Consider the following 13,707-nt stretch of genomic DNA (forward strand, 5'->3'; position numbering starts at 1 on the left):
GGTCTTGCCTAACAAACTTGTTAAGAGGTTTTCAAACACAGCACTGGGATTGTATACAGAATGGGTATATGATATGGCGCAGTATATTATGATTTTTAGAAGGGTTTTGATAAAGTTCTCAAATTTTCAGAAATAAAAATTCTCAAATTGCAGGCAGTAGGCATTCAGGAAAATTTGAGTGTGTGCTAAGAACTGGTTGTTATAGAAGGCAATGTGTACAAATAAGGGGTGAATCCTGAAACTGGGGTGATGTAATTAGTGGAGCAGGGATCTCTAGTAGGTCCACTGCTCTTATATACAGTATTTTTTTCATTACTTGCACTGTGAAAAAGCACCTTGTCTGATTCACTGATTTTATGGAGAAAGCACAATGCTCAGACAATTAAAAAGAGCTGTCACATATACATTGTAAAGTATATAAGCGATGGCCTTACAAACTGATACGAACAGTCCTTTTGTATTTTGTGTGACAGAAACTATACATATTATAGTTCACTTAACAAAAGAATGCAGAACTCTTGTCAGTTTTGCATGCTAAATTCTACCTCTGTAGCCTGGAGAACTTGGTATTTCAGATTGAAGTAACCAGGTCAATGCTAAGAAGCTTTACTATACTAATAGATTTTTTAAAAATAACATAGTAAGTTATGGTTGGAATAATGATTAGCATTGCTGCCTCAAAGACCTGATGCTTTCTGCGTGGAGTATGTTCTCTCTGTGTTGGGGTGTGTTATCTCCCCCAGTTCAAAGACTTACTACTCTTGATCTTAGCCAGAAGGCTGAGAAGTTCACAGACGTACAGTACAGTACGTGTTGGCTTAATGTCCGTCTGCCCTGTGACGGACGAACAGGATGTACCCTGCCTTGCGCCTGTCGTTTGTTGGGATAGGCTCCAGCTCCTCCGTGACCATGAATTGGAAGAAGAATTTGGTAGAAAACTTATGAATATTAAAATTTTAAATCTTGTAAGTTAGGTTGACGTGGGCTAAGAAAGTGTGAGAATCGCGCCTGTTATAAATTCTGGATAATGCCAGGATTTCTCCACAAAATTCTGTAAAATATGTAAAGAAAATTCTTTTTAGAATTTTGAAATGCTGGAAACTGGAAATGAGAAGAAATATTACCTCATTGGTAAGGAGGAGCATGTTAAGTGATAAAAGATATGACCTGTGCAAAAAAAACATGTAGCAAACAATTTTAATAAATGTCTTTTTTACTGCTTGGCTTAATTAATATACCCGAATGAATATCACACAGTGATAATGTTATCTCTTCAGTGTCCTATAGATGTCGCCGTGCAAAATGATGCACTTTTTTGTCTTCCTGTAAGATCTATTCCGAATACCTCGATTTTTGTTGAACTGCGGTCAGACGTTTCCCATTCAGAGCTTTGCCGCTGAGCAGATGCCACGTCTTGCGCGAGTCATAGGTCAGCGCTTCTTCCGACGGCCGACCGAAACGATTATAGAGGCGAAAACAAAACAGAAGGTATGTGCACAATTTTAATAAAAACGCTGTTTAATCAGAGTCGACTTGTACAAAGCTAAGGACAAGGAGGTTGTGGTCGGGAGCCCGGAAATTACGTTATTTGAGAAATGTTGGTGCATTATGTCTGCTGCTCCAGGACAAGACAGAAAGGGATGCTTCTCGTCTTGTGTTGGTTCTGAGTAACTATCTATCGGTCTGTCCACAGCGTGTTAGGGTGTAGCAGTCGTGCCGTGTTTTAAAAGATTAACTGATAACATCTAGCAGTGAAACGCTGCAGTCGTCATGTAGTTGAAATCGTGAAACAACAACTCAGTTATTGCAGATGTCCCTCCCGGCCGCTGAAGGCGAAGTACTGTAGGGATGGCAAGCTAAAATAGGGCGCACTGTGTCCATCCTGCTTTCCAAACCACAGGTGTGCTGTGCGCTTCGGCTTTCTCAATTAGGTGTTTAGATTATTTTGATGAAACTGAATCGACAGGCCCCAGTGGATGAACATTAACAAACTCCACATTAGAGATATCTGTGTAGTTGTTACATTATTTTTCTTCGCCAGAATGTTAAATGCTCTATCCTAAAACGTTTGTTTAAAATTGTCTATTTTTGTATCCAAATGCATGTTGTATACAGTACTACTGTACACCCTGTAGTAACTAGTTCTTGGTCAACTACGTGATAGTTACAGTATGTTAGGTGCACTTCCGTGTAAGGGAAGAAGAGATTTTGTTGGTGGCTGACAATTTGCGACATGGTGTGTGCTTTTATTAGAGTTGGACGCATCCACTTTATTCTCACCATAAGGGCAAGCGTAGTTGGAATTGTGTGTGTGACTCTGAAAAACTCTGAATCTGTATCCTTGCCTGTATTCAATTAAGTTCAATGACTTGCTTTCTGCATGTGCTATTGTAGTGGTCTACAATCGGCTGAAGACCATACTGAAGGCTGTTGGTGATCAGTGCTGGCAGTGACACTAAACTTACAATGATTTACACTCATCCTAGGCAGACACCTAGTTCAAAGACTGAAACAGAACAAATGTATGACTTAGTGAAAGTGGGCTGGGGAAAGATTCTGCTTGTGTTTCACAATGTCTTTTGTGCAGATTTTGGAATTGTGAAAATGTGCACGGATGTCTTTAAAACCTTAGTATTAGGGTATGCTTTTTTAACACATTTTATGGGTTGTGGGAGCATTTAGTTACACTTAGTGTAGTTATTTTGTCTTTGTCTTTTTCTCTGTATACAGGATACAAATGGATTTGCTTAAATAGATTTTCTGGATGACCCAAAAACCCACTTAAAAGATGAGGAAACAATTTGCACATGGCTTCATCTCTGAAGCTGCCATTCGACTGCTTCTCCTTATAGTTTTTCTGTAAGTACTGATCTTATATTGCATATTCAAACCTAATGCGTGCGTCTTAAATGTGAGGGAGTAGGGTTAGAAATATCTAACGCAATGCCTATGCGGATTTAGAACAGTGTCTAGGAGGGGAAAGGTGTGTATCTCTGTGTGCATGTGTTGAAAGCAACTAACTGAGATTATAAAGCCCTGTCTTTTGAATGATCTCTTTCTTTTAATGGGCTGGCCGTGGGCAGCAGTGTGGAGAAGTGGTAAAGGTTCTGGACTTGTATCAGGAAGGTTGTGTGTTCAGTTCCTGGGGGGGTTATTTTAACCAAATTGCTACATTAAATGGACCGGCTGTATGCAAATTTGGTGCAGTGTCTGTAATGTATGCAAATGGCTGCACATTGGATAAAGCATCAGCCACTGCAAATAGTAATAATAATCCAGAGAGGTTACTGGCCAATGTCTATAGAGGCCTCTTAATTCTCTTGTTAATTTAGCTAATATTCTTACATGAATGTTGGTTGGCAATTGATTACCTGCCATAGTGATTATACATAGCCTGTTCAATCAAAAATACTGCTTGTTGAAACTGAAAGAATAGTGTGCCAAGGAGAGCTTGTTTGTTAAGTAATTAGAAAAAATGGGTTGGAAATACACAACAGTCAAATTGGTGCACAGGTACAGCAAGAAGATTTGATTCTGATAGTTTAGGAGTGAACGGGTTATGTAAATTTGGATTGTAGAGGCATGTAATTGTAAACCAGAAATGAACTTTGGCCTTCGGTTATGCAAATAGCATTACTGAAGGCCACAGTTCATTTATGGTTTACATTCTCAAGCTGAAGTTCACAGTGTGTCCTCAGTTACACGAGTCATTGATTGCCTTGCTGTCTGCATTGTTTGTCTTCAGCATTACAGAGCAACTACCTCCATTCAATAGGGAAATTCAGCCTGAAGAGCTCTGGCTGTATAAGTACCATCATGTGGAGATGGACCATGTTCCCACCTTTCTCATGTTTGTAAGTAGCGCATTCGAAACCCTATGGGTGTGATTACCTTTCAGTGGTTGTCCCCTTGTGTTAATGCAAGTTTCCCTTTTTATACCTTCTTCTGTCTTGCAGACCATTGCCTGTATCACCCCACTGATAGTCATATTATTATTCAGCTGTTCTAAGAAGACCGAAAAGGGAGACATCAGGGAAGCGTCTTTAGGTATCGGTTCTTCTACGTCTCACACTTAGTGTACTTCTACATTACAGCTGTACGTGAGAAGAGACTCCCAAGGGTTGCAATTATTAAAAAACAATGCCTTGTGTGCATGAGGTAAGCCCTGCCATAGCGAATCAGTCACAATTCAGAAGTTTGTTTTACTGCCGAAGCATGGTGATGTGACCACTGAGCCCCAGAACCAATGTCTGTGTGAGTCTCTGGAAATCTGAATCTGTGCTTCCAGAGGTGAAGGAGTTGGGGGATAAACTCCAGGGTCACCCCATGGTACCCGACGATAGGTCGAGAAAGTGTAAATAGATTGTATGCCGTGTTAAGATGATGCGTCGTCAGTAGCTTTTTCTGATTCAGCACTATGCATTGAGTCTACAAGAGTACTGAAATGAGATTTGACCTAAGCCTATTTGCCATTAATACTTTGCCACTGGCTGCACTGCCTCTTGAGAGTACAGATATAATTCCTGCAGGTTGATCTCTGCCCTGTGAAGTTTATGAGCTTGGTAAGACCTGCTCATTTGGAATCAGAGCGGAGCTGGTAGCTGGCTCAGCTACCAGATCTGACAAACTCAAGCAGCATTGATCTTGTGTGATGTTGGAGGTAACTGCAGCTGTTCCTCTTTTCCTTCCTCTATAGCTGTGACCCTGGCTCTAGTGCTGAACGGAGTGTGCACCAACACAGTGAAATTAATTGTGGGAAGGTGAGTGCTTGTGCTGAGGTTTACTCTCTGTGCCCAAACTCTAGATTCTACAGGACAGCTTCCTGTGCAGAAGACACTAGTCTAGATTGTAGTAGTTCAGGTGGGTAGCTGCGTCAGCATGCATAGGCTGCAAAGGAACAAGTAATAGGTTTATTCCATGCTGAAAAAAAGAAGAAAGAGAACGCTTTCTAGTCTAGATTGTTTGTCTGTCTTCATGTATGTTAATAGGGCAGTAATAATGATGGACGACTGTATATAATAGTAATAAACTTTATTTTATATAGCAAGTAAGAGACAGAAAAACAGTAAGAAAAAAACACACTATAAGAGACAACAGAATTGCACAATTATAATAAGTAGTTTAAGTAGCAGGCGTAGGCTGCGAAGGATCAACTAAAGGTTTATTCCATGCTGAAAAGAGAAGAAAAGAGATTGGTGTGTGACTCGCTTGTGTGAAGAAGAAGAAGTCTCCGCAGCCAAAACGTTGTGTCTCTTTTCTTCTCTTTTCAGCATGGAATAAACCTATTACTTGTTCAGTTATAATAAGTGTATATAGTAGGAAAGCAAAGGGGGCAGACACTAATATCTGTAATATTCATTGTTGGAAAGGAGAGTGATTAAATAGAAGTGGGGAGGATACTGGGCATTGTGAAGGAGTGATTATTAAAGCCCAGATGAGTTAGATCAACCCCCTCGCATGTGTGCATATATGCCAGCATTCTGGAAGGTCTATTCTCATGTTTTTGATGAGAAACCTTTTTGTTTTATTCTTGCTTGCCCTTCAGACCGCGGCCGGACTTTTTCTACCGCTGCTTCCCAGACGGACAGATGAACCCAGAGATGCGCTGCAGTGGCGATGCTGAAACTGTGATGGAGGGCAGAAAAAGCTTCCCCAGTGGCCACTCTTCCTGTAAAGTCCCTCTCCCGCCACAGCGAGTAGTGTTGCAGACAGTGCGTCGTAGGGCCTTGCAGAGGAGTTAACTTGGACAAGCAATGGCAGTGCACACACCTGTAGTGTTTTTAATAGCAGGCGGCAGGATTATATTTACTAATAGGTATGCAAAAATGTAATGGCATAGCACACCGTCTTGACATACTCTGAGAAAAGAATAATTAGTATTGGAATAATTTAATTACAACATCTGAGCAGCGGATTGATATTGCAAATAAGATGTAGATCCGAAAATATACAATTCTCTTTTAAATTAGCCAGGAGGGTTAACAAATACTGGTAAACCTGGATAAAATGCATGTCCCCATTAAGACCAGATTCAGAAAGTGAAGTAATATTTCTGTCTAGACTACTTTTTATTTTCCTTTAATTAACAATATGGATTTGACAAAGTAAATATATTTCTTATAATTAGGAATTGAAGACACAATATCAGATATTATGCTAGATCAAAAAGCAATAACTCAATATTTAACTTAATAAGTCAAAAAATATTTATTTACTTGTAGAAGTCTGCCAAAATCATGCAGACTTTCATGGACCTTGAAAACGGTTGTCTTTTTACATGTTTTGATTGTGTTTGTTAATCTCATTGTGTCATCTCTGCAGTCCCAGACCAAATACATATTAAACCAGTTTGTCTTTTTGCCGACCGCTCCAATTCCATGCTCAAAAGTAAAAAAACAAAAACAAAGTGTAGAATTCTGTAGTGTAAAAGTGTAAAATATTCCCTGTCAGTGACTGCCCAGTTCTCTTCTTGTGTCCTCTGCCTCAATAGCAGGAAGCTTTCTACAGGAAGTGCTTTAAATGGGCAAGCATGATGTCCTCTGACTGAGCCTGAATTGGCCAGAGGTGCATGTACTGTATATGTTTCTGCGCTTTCCCACCCTTCTTTACTCACCAGAGGAAGATTCCACAGTCTAAATAACCTCTGCTTGTTCCTTTGCCAACCAAACTCTGGCACCCTCTTCTAACCTGTAAATAAAATATACCTTTGTCCATGGCAGGTGTGGTGGACATGTTCAGCACAGTGCATTTTGAGTGTTAAGTTTAATGTTTTAAATGCATAGGACAGGACATTCAGTTTAACCTGTGTCTGAATTGTTCATCTCACTGTGTTACTGTCAAGTCCTCTTACCCATACTTTCTCTTGCTTTCTAGTTGCCTTTTCTGGCCTGGGTTTCACTGCCTTCTATCTGGCAGGAAAGCTGCACTGTTTCAGCCCAGCAGGCCAGGGGAAAGCCTGGAGGCTGTGTGCCTTCCTGATGCCCCTGTTATTTGCAGTCATGATCGCCCTCTCCAGAACCTGTGACTATAAGCACCACTGGCAAGGTGAGCTTCTTCATTTGCAGCAGGCTGGTCCCAACCGTGTCTGCAAGTACACTTGACAGACTGCAAGCATCATTGTTAGTCTTATCATTACTAGTAAATATTCTCTCTTAGAAGTTCGAGTAGGTAGCTGCTTCAGCATGCGTAGGCTGCAAAGGAGCAAGAAAACGTTTATTCCATGCAGTAAAGAAAAGAAATGGGACACAACGGCTGACACCTGACACCTGAAGAAGGCTCCACAGCTGAAACTTTGTGTCTCATTTGTTTTCTTTTCTGCATGGAATACACTTTTACTTGTTCCTTAGCAATATTGTCTGAGCTTTTCAAAATCTAGCATTGCCAGTTTATCACCAGCAGGGTGAAGTGATTTGACATTAGTTTAGGACTTTTGTCCTTGAAGGACATGTATATTGTTATGCAGTTTGCCATCAGCTGAAAACAGAGATGAGGGCTTTTAATTAATTGTTACAAATTTGCATATTACACATATTAATGTTCTCATCAATTAAAAGAAGTCTCATTTAACATGCTCTTCTAGGTAACTCTGTGCCAATCTGACTTTTAGCACTCAAAAGTGATCATTTCAAGCTTAAATGTACCTTACGTAAGTAGCAAAAGGTCTTCAGCACTCAATTTGTTGCAGTATGAAGGAATCGTAGTGTTCAAGGTGAAGATGAGTTGATAGTTCTGATCTATCTCACAAACCAATCACAATTTATTTTTGTTCTGCTTGAATTCAATATATACATAGTATTAGGTTTCCGGCTTACCTTTTAGCATATCTTCAAAAGGTATTATAATACAATATTCTGTTGCTTTCAAAGATTTATTTGTAGCAAAAAAGCAAAACAAATAGGAATGGTACTTCATCTTACTGTGAAATCCATCATGTGTTCACAGCAGTTGCCATTGGATCAAGCAAGGTACAGTACTTTACCCCAGCTGCTCCAGTCAGCAAAACAGTAGATACCACCTTCAAACAAGGATGCTCTCAGAGAGCACTGCAATCAGTTTACAGGGGTTTCCAACCCTAGTCCTGGAAACCCATGTGTTATATGTCACCATTTTCTAAAGAATGGCAACACCTGTTTAGTTATTGATGACAAGCAATCAGTTCAGTGAAAACAGCTCTGGTCCTTGAAGGTTGAAGAGAGTCGATTGTGGTCGTAAATGATCTCTTAAGTGCTTGCTTAATCTTCATAGTGTACTTTCATTTTAATTATTGCTGCATGAAGGTGGTTCATTTACAGTATCTCCCCTGTTTGAGTCTGCACCTCTTCATACAACTTAAGACTCTGTAAGAAGCATTCATAACCCTATAATGAATTAAAACCCTTTTTTCCCCAGATGTGCTGGTTGGGTCTTTGATAGGCTTGACGTTCTCCTACATGTGCTACAGACAACATTATCCTGCACTGTCAGACATTGAAAGCCACAGGCCCCTGCGGAACAGAGACACTGTATCAGCTGTGCAGGAGAAGAAGCAGACAAGCTCGAGCTTCATTCTGCCTTTATAGGGATCTGAACTGTCCTAAGAGATGCATTTTAAAACCATCCCAAGACCCCTCCATTTCCTTCACACCACATTCTCCTTATACCTCGCTGGATTCTAGTTGTGTAAGGTGGCTGTGTTCTCCAAATGCACACATCCAAGGTGATAGATTTGAAATTCCAGACACTGTGTGCAACAGCTGGAACAGTAATCTGGCATTTCGTTACAGTACCCTTGGTGATTTATTCCTAGATCCTTTATCAACCTGTATTGGCTGTTGAGTATTTTGTCTTCTATAGACCTGAGTAAATATGCATGAATGACAGTCATGGATTACTCTACAAGTGTTTTTGATTATTCTGGTAATGCCGGCAAAAGTGACAACATAAAAAACTGGAGGCATTTCATGTTCTTCTGTACTGTAAAAATACAGTAAGAAAATATCTTTACTCTTTGCATTTTAACAGAGAATGTGGACAATGTCCTCTAAAATGTCTCTCAGATGATGCTGGTAATCATAAAAGCAGGGAGCCTTGACCACAAACTCTGCCTGCAGTTCCTCCAACTTCCTTGTAGCTTTGATATTGTGAGCAAACAGACTTGATTTTTAGACTGTTAAAAGTGACATCTTATTATATAATTTAGAAATCTTATTGGACCATTTATTCTGCTGCTTAAATTGTAGGTTTTAGGTAAATGTAACAGACTTAACTATTGTACACCATGACTACAATACCATGAGTGGTGCCGTGTCTATGATTAGTTATGAACATCAGGAGAGCACAGGAGTGGAATAGGTATAAATGTATTTTTTTGTGCCCAACATGATGGCTAATGTAATGTAAGGCCTTGAATCGCATATCTTACTTTCTGCATAGTGAAAAAAGTTTAGCAAAGACAAAGTGTTCCCATGCTTTATACACATCCTGTAGCTGAAAAGTAGTCAACGGTGTATGCAGTATCTTCTAGCATGTTAATGTTTGTTTATTATCACCAGACAAACCTGACAAACCTGCTTTCATTGTGGTCTTTACAAAGCGCGTGCATAAATGTTGTACATATCGTCTTTGTCTTTAGCTTGTATTTCCAGCTGAGCTTTTTATTTTGTATAATTTTCCCCTTTATTGAACTAATAACGTGATAAATATTAATGGTTTGTCTTAAGGTCTGGGGAATAGTGACATATACTTAAGATACCTCGCTATCCAATCTCTTTTACTACAGCTCACAAGAAAATACTTTTTTATATCTATGCAGTAAATGTTTTGGTATTTTGTATAAATGGATTTTTTAGTGACTACAGGACTCTTTAAGTGGTATTTAGGTTTTGATATTTTCTGGATAATACAGGGTAGCTTACAGTGAAGAGAGACCCGTGTTCTGAAGGGAGTGAACTGTAGCTGTCAGGGACTGAGCTTATCAGTGTCGGGTTCAAGACTCAGTGTGTTTAGAAGGCTGAAGCTTTCTAGGCGGTCTTTCAGTGTTGAGGACTGTTGCTGCATGAATTCTGACTTGTTAATTGGTCTCCTATATTTTACATAAAAACAAAACTTGCGTTCTTGTAGGATTACACAGTCCATCACATGCCTTGAAGCCAAAGAGACCATGAATATCTGTCAAATTGTGCTGTTTTGTCTTGCACTGCATTTTTGTAAAAATGAGGGCAAGATAAAGTAAATAAACAAAAAGGCACCAGTATAATTTTTATGCTTGTCAGGAGTCTGCTTTCCTGCAGCAACCTTCAGAACTGAAACTACCTATTTTTCTGGATGAAAACAGCTTATAAGAATAATACCTTCACTTGTTTTCTTAGGTTGATGCTGAGTTTCTGTGCAATGCTCATGGTCCTATTCATACCTCTTATCTCTTTCTCTAAACCGAATGTGCTTGTCCATTGTAAAATTGGGAGATTGCAATCCATAGCATCTTATATTGGTTTCCTTTGCAAACATTGCTGAGTGATCTTAAAGAGTATTCCCCCAGTTAAGATGCTTAGAAGTGTTCTGCTCTTTGACCAGATCTTCCAGATTTGAGCAAGTTCCAGGGTCTGGTCTATGTATGTGGCTATTGTAATTCAGTGAGTAAGAGATGATGGATTAGAAGTTGTGCAATACTGGGTAATTCCCTTTGCTAATGCACAGCACTGTGTGTGGGTGCAAACTGTTGAGATTGTGAGATAGCTAATTTGGTTGCTTTCACCTCCAGCTTTATCAGACAAGCAGAGATTGTAATCATAGTGGTGGTACAATGAAACTCCTCATTTAGACATTCCATCTCAACATTCCTTCATCAATCATGTTTTTCATTATTGTTGACCTCTGACCTCTTTTGTGTATAGTGGCCACTTCTCCACTTTGGGGTCAACAAGAATCTGACTCTTCCTCACACAACAAACCACAGCCTGACCATTGGGACAGTCTTAAAAGCGACATTAAGTGAGCCCGAGATGCCCAAACACTTATGGCAGATTTTTAAGTTAACTTATGTCTTGGGAAATATTAAATCTTGTGTACTGTACGTTATATGTATCCACTATGAAAGCATGACACATTTATATACCTCATTTGTTTCAATGTCCCGTGCCTAACCAAAAAATGAAAAGGCCTGGAAACCCACACTCATGCAGTCCAAATCATTTGGTTCAGTTAATTCCTAAGACCTCACTGGGATTAGAGCAAAAACCTTGGAGACTGTCAGGAAATGGATGACATCGCTCTTTCAGACCATTTCACTTTGTTTTATGTCTCCATAATAGCCAAAACACAGAGATCATTGCTAGATCTGTTGCCAGCACTGGAAAATGACTCACAAAATGATCTAAATTAATAATCTAAATAAAGATTCACACCATATATCCTTATATGCAAGGACTCCAGTTAATAAGACTCATTTTACTGCACTACAAAAACATTGAAACATGTTGTTGTCTGTTAATTATATAGCATCATTCTGTTTTGTTGGTTTATATATTGGTTGTCTTAAGGTGGAAAGTAATTCCAGAAATTATTTAATTTTTAAAAAATGCTGCCTTCAATGTCCTTTATACAATTTTTTGTCAGTTTTGATGTTTACTGTGATGTGTTTATATTAAATCAAATGATTGGTTTTCCTGCTTGATTGTCTTGTTTCGCTATCTAGACAATGAATTGAGTAATTAATTAACCCTGGCACATTACCGAGGCAGACACTCTTACTGAACTGACCTGCTTGGTGGTGAATTAAAGTGCTGAAATGCGATGTGATGCACTTGTCTTCCCTCAAAATAGTCCAATATGTCTATTTTCCCTCTAGCAGTGATATACTTGCTCAGAGAGCTGCCGTGTCCTCTTGTGTTCACAGCAACCTGACCAGTTAATGACTTTATTTGACTTTATTGAATCAATTGTTCACTTAATTGGCATGTATTTGATTGTACTCATTGAGGGCTTGTAAGTTGCCAATAAAAGCTGGAGGACTGCAGATCTTCAGGACCAGGAGTGAATGTCTGCTCTGTAGCAGTGATTTCCAGCTCCACCCCCAAGGGTTTAGGGTACAACGGGTTTTCTATGTTTCCTTACGTGACATTTCACTAGGGAGAACTGGTAAATGGAATCAGTGTTCAACTTGGCCAATATATCTCATCTCCTCAACCTTCACCTGTTGGAATTGGGAAGCCTGCTCTATAAGATAAAGCATCTAGATTAAGCTGGATAATGAATGGTTGAAATGGAATACAGTATTACTGTCCTTTTTATATATCAGGGCACAGACCATTCCCCACTGTTATGAAAATATTCCATCCAGATAAAGTGTACTGTTTGCTGGACATGAGTTTCATATGAGCCAGTAATAGGTTTATTCCATGCTGAAAAGAGAAGAAAGAAAACGGAACGTTTCGGCTGTGGAGCCTTCTTCAGGTGTGAGTTTCATATGTCCATGTATTAATTCCAAAGTGACTTTTTAGCTTGTGTTGTGAATGTGCTTGTAAAACCTTTTTGTTTTGAGTCTGGGTTCTGGGATTTCAATTTGTTTTTTATGTAAATAAAAGTGAACTGTGCTTAATTCTTTGAAACAGTGTCCTCTTTTGAAGCTCATACTTTGCTTCACACTTTTATTTTGTATTATTAGTGTGGTGTCAAATCCCTGGAACATTGATCCTGTGTTGTACAGTACTGACTCTGATTATGGGAGTGTGCGGGTGTTTTAGAGATTGTGGCTAAAGATGTTATTTCACATCAGTTGTACAGCTCTCGGCCCAGAGGGTCAGTCTTCATTCCATCAATGCCATTTTCACAGTTGTTCATCAGTTTTGATATTTTTTGTGATGCTTTTTTATATTAAGTCAAATGATAGGTTTTTCCTTGGTTTGATTGTCCTGTTTCACCATCTAAGCAATGAAGTGAATGTTTAAGCTCCTAATTATTCAGTTCATTGTCTAGATCTCTGGTGTTTGAACTGAATAATTTGGCTCTTAATGACCGAAATTAGCTGGTTATTGGATAACAGGTTCAAGTTTTGAGACAAGTTCTCAGGTTCTTTAGGTAATACTACTGTAAACAGACTTAGCAAACCTGCAGACATGCTGGCTTTCCAGACAGGGCATATAATATTTGTTCATCCATACAACAGGGATGGGCAGTCCTGTTCCTTAAAGTCCAGTGTTTCTCCGGGTTTTCATTCCAACTCGACTCTCATTGCCTTAATACGACCTGTTTTAACGGCTTCTCCAAGCCTTTCAGGGGCAGGTGCTAGAAATAGACTGGGAAAACCTGCAGATGTTTCACCCTCCTGGGATTAGGATTGCCAACATTTGATGTAAAGTATAGCCTTTTTATTTTTTTGTAATGCTAGTGTGGGACATATTTGAGTTAACATGTTCAGTGTTCTGTGTGTGGTAATTTGTTTGGTGTGAGTGAAGTTTTATTTAATCTGTGTCCCAGGAAAAAGGGTGGTGTGGACGGTTGAGGAGAGAATGCAGGCTCAAGCTGTGTCTGCTCTTCTTTTTCTTCTTTTTGCTTGGTCAGCTAGTTTTGTTTTTATCAGTAAAGTTTGATAATCGGCCAGTGAAAGCCCTGTTTTCCTTCTCATGAATGCCTAAAACCCTAAACCGAACCTAGGATTTTACACTAGTGAAGATATAACAGCTGTTTCTTTCTCTCTACATTTAACATATTTTCCATTGCTGTAATTTTGTA

At 39.3% G+C, this 13,707-nt stretch overlaps 1 protein-coding gene across 2 annotated transcripts; it reads left to right on the forward strand.

The window, feature by feature from the left end:
- Positions 1-1,328: 1,328 nt before the first annotated feature.
- Positions 1,329-12,574, forward strand: plpp5 (phospholipid phosphatase 5). Of its 2 annotated transcripts, none has more exons than XM_088624176.1 (8): positions 1,329-1,488; positions 2,731-2,859; positions 3,746-3,854; positions 3,957-4,047; positions 4,697-4,760; positions 5,546-5,670; positions 6,874-7,044; positions 8,389-12,574. In XM_088624176.1, the coding sequence occupies exons 2-8, from the start codon at positions 2,789-2,791 to the stop codon at positions 8,556-8,558; spliced, it is 801 nt and encodes a 266-aa protein (XP_088480302.1). In that variant the 5' UTR covers positions 1,329-1,488; positions 2,731-2,788; the 3' UTR covers positions 8,559-12,574. The 2 variants fall into 2 exon arrangements, with proteins under 2 accessions (XP_088480302.1, XP_088480303.1); XM_088624177.1 differs by lacking the exon at positions 1,329-1,488 and adding an exon at positions 1,638-1,900.
- Positions 12,575-13,707: the final 1,133 nt, after the last annotated feature.

Source organism: Lepisosteus platostomus, chromosome 3 (assembly GCF_059453375.1).
Source record: "Lepisosteus platostomus isolate fLepPlt1 chromosome 3, fLepPlt1.hap1, whole genome shotgun sequence".
Taxonomy (NCBI): domain Eukaryota; kingdom Metazoa; phylum Chordata; class Actinopteri; order Semionotiformes; family Lepisosteidae; genus Lepisosteus; species Lepisosteus platostomus.

Coding starts and splice junctions, on each gene's coding strand:
- plpp5 (XM_088624176.1), top strand. CDS start 2,789: ATGAGGAAACAATTTGCACATGGCTTCATCTCTGAAGCTGCCATTCGA. Junction 4,048..4,696: donor CATCAGGGAAGCGTCTTTAG/GTATCGGTTCTT, acceptor CTTCCTCTATAG/CTGTGACCCTGGCTCTAGTG. Junction 5,671..6,873: donor CCCCAGTGGCCACTCTTCCT/GTAAAGTCCCTC, acceptor CTTGCTTTCTAG/TTGCCTTTTCTGGCCTGGGT.